This window comes from Gastrolobium bilobum, unplaced genomic scaffold (assembly GCF_033153095.1).
Source record: "Gastrolobium bilobum isolate Gb01-03AN ecotype WA unplaced genomic scaffold, APGP_CSIRO_Gbil_v1 utg323300, whole genome shotgun sequence".
NCBI lineage: Eukaryota > Viridiplantae > Streptophyta > Magnoliopsida > Fabales > Fabaceae > Gastrolobium > Gastrolobium bilobum.
In genome coordinates, this window is record NW_026900010.1 from 1419 (window position 1) to 3996 (window position 2578).

The window sequence follows — 2578 nt, forward strand, 5'->3', positions numbered from 1 at the left end:
CCACGGCTAACCATCTGAGGCCCTGACTTTTAGGTAGTAACTTCGAAGAGGATATCTATATCTTTTTTTATACATTTTAGTTGTGATGGGTATGTCTTATTTTTCTTCAAAACCATTAGATTATAATTTCATGAGAAAGAAAGTGTGAATGCCAGTTCAAATTCTGATACAACGATGTTAGTGAAGAGTTGATAGGGTACACATTAAAAAAATGTCGCATCTCTTTGTAAATGTTTATATATTCTTAATTATTAAAAAGGAAATGTAGCTCAGCTATTGAGGAAATTTTTTTTGCAGTAGCACATACAAAGTCCGGATACGGCAATGGATCCTAATTTTTTTTTTTTTTAAAATGAGTCCCACTTTTTATTTTTTGTGTCTGCTGCAAAAAAATCTTATCTCACTGGCGGCAGAAAAAAGGACCCTTGTTAAGAATAGTAAAATTATTTATATTTTCAAATTGAAAATTTTAATGCTTCCTTTTTCAAGAATGTAGTTTCTTCATTAGGAAGATAAAGAATTTTCTACATACTATAGTTGGTTCACGCAATCCATGTAGTCATTTTTAGCAATTTCTCATCAATTGATTTTTCTTTTCTTTTTTTGCTCTTCAATTGATTTTTTGAATCTTTGTCCATTGTATATTATATTAATGGTCTGACATGTTGCCATATGAGTCGTACAATATTACTTCATTATTTAAATCGTTTTATCTCACTATAATTTGTACATTTAATTTGTTAAATACTCAAAATACATACACTCTTAAAGAAAAAATGAAAAGAAAAGGTAACGCATATGAAACAAATTAATGAGTTAACTTTATTGGCAAGTGAGGATGAATAATGACAAAAGCCAGGTAAAATGCTTCAATCGTTTCAGTATCCCTCAAACTTTAACTTCAATTTCTAACTTGTGAGAGAGAGAGATATCAGAATTGTAGCCAAAGATGCCTCGTGGAACGCTTGAAGTTATTCTTGTTAGCGCAAAAGGGCTTCATGACAGTGATTTTTTCAGTAAGTAATTCAAATTCAATGGTAGATAACATACTATTACATGCCATAACAATTGTTGGTGTTAACATGAGAATGATATATAGATTTAAATGTTTTCCTCTATTTCATAGAATTTGTTGCATCAAAGTACGGATTATAAACTTAATTTTGGCTTAATTTCTCATAGCTCTGGAGAGATTATACTTTTCAATTCAATGGATGTTTCCCCATTTTTTATTTCAAGACTTCTTCAGTTTAAGATTGTAAATTTGTAATCAATGCAAAAGGGTTGAATTTCTACATATCATTTCTTGATGAGCAGAGAAAATGGATCCTTATGTGATCCTCACTTATAGGGCACAAGAACACAGAAGCAGTGTTGCTCAAGGTGTGTTTCACTCTCTTTTTTGCCTTCTTCACCATTTTCTCTCTAGTGGCTTGAATGATTCTAAATTCTCTCTTGGGGAATAATATTTATAAAATATTGCAGTTGCTGAATTACCTTGTGTTATAGGTGCAGGATCTAATCCCAGTTGGAATGAAAGCTTCCTTTTTACAGTTTCTGACAATGTTTCTGAGCTTAATTTGAGGCTAATGGACAAAGATACGTTTACCAAGGATGATTTCCTTGGTGAGGCAAAGTGAGTTAAAATCCCTCTAACTAGGATGTGTTACAATTTTCTGATGTATAGTGATTTGGAATTTGATTCTGTTTTTTGTTTCATTTGTTTTCAAAATCAATTTATAAAACAGAATTAGAAAACTTCAAAGAAATGCTTATAGATAGTTTTTTGGTTTGGTTTTTGAAAACAAACTAAACGTGGCTTTTTCTCTTTTTTCTTATTCTTATGTGTCTTGAACTGTTTGTACATTTCATTTGTGATTTTCTTTCTCAATTATGGTGAAAAACTAAAATGCACTTTTTTCTCATATATGCAGAATTAATTTGGAACCAGTGTTTGCTGAGGGTAGCATTCCACAAACTGTTTACAATGTTGTGAGGAATCAGAAATACAGTGGAGAAGTTAAGTTGGCTCTCACTTTTCATCCTGAGGTAAAAGCACTACACTGTTTGCCATGACACTTAGCAAGTTTTATGTGATGCAATAATGATACAATCTTTGGTGTGTTTATTTTTGTCAAGTTGAAACCAAATAGGCCATTTTTTCCCTTCAATTTTCATGTTCTAACATTTAAATGGCTTGCACTTGTGGTGATGCTTTTAATTGTTGGTACTATAGCCCAATTATTCTTAACTTGTGGTTGCAGTGGCAGTGAACTCAGCAAGGGTGAAGAGGAAAGCAAAATTAGTGGATGGAGATAATCAGTCATAGATTACTAGGGGATCTATGTGGATGAAAGGAATCTGATAGTTACTAGTAGTGATATATACTCAGATTTCTTGGACCAAGCTAGAATTATCTCCTGGAATAATATGTAGAAACAATTGCAATGGACATTCTGTTGAAATGCTTTCCAGTTTTTGTATTTTAAACTTGAGTTTGTCTCATCTATTAAGTTCAACATATTGAAAATTGATATTTCGGCAGCCAATAATCTCCCTTGGTGGGTGATGCTCATAA

The 2578-nt window shown here is 31.9% G+C and overlaps 1 protein-coding gene across 1 annotated transcript; it reads left to right on the top strand.

The window, feature by feature from the left end:
• Positions 1-949: 949 nt before the first annotated feature.
• On the top strand, positions 950-2378 carry LOC133294844 (16 kDa phloem protein 2-like). The gene is made up of 5 exons (XM_061493600.1): positions 950-1016; positions 1318-1383; positions 1510-1636; positions 1935-2049; positions 2265-2378. Exons 1-5 carry the CDS (start codon positions 950-952, stop codon positions 2271-2273), a joined length of 384 nt encoding a protein of 127 aa, XP_061349584.1. The 3' UTR covers positions 2274-2378.
• The last annotated feature ends 200 nt before the right edge of the window (positions 2379-2578 follow it).

What these genes read in the sequence shown, in the direction of transcription:
- LOC133294844 (XM_061493600.1), top strand. Translation starts at nt 950, where the DNA reads ATGCCTCGTGGAACGCTTGAAGTTATTCTTGTTAGCGCAAAAGGGCTT. An exon ending in TCATGACAGTGATTTTTTCA is followed by an intron (nt 1,017 to 1,317) that starts GTAAGTAATTCA and finishes CTTGATGAGCAG; the next exon opens with AGAAAATGGATCCTTATGTG. An exon ending in CAGAAGCAGTGTTGCTCAAG is followed by an intron (nt 1,384 to 1,509) that starts GTGTGTTTCACT and finishes CTTGTGTTATAG; the next exon opens with GTGCAGGATCTAATCCCAGT.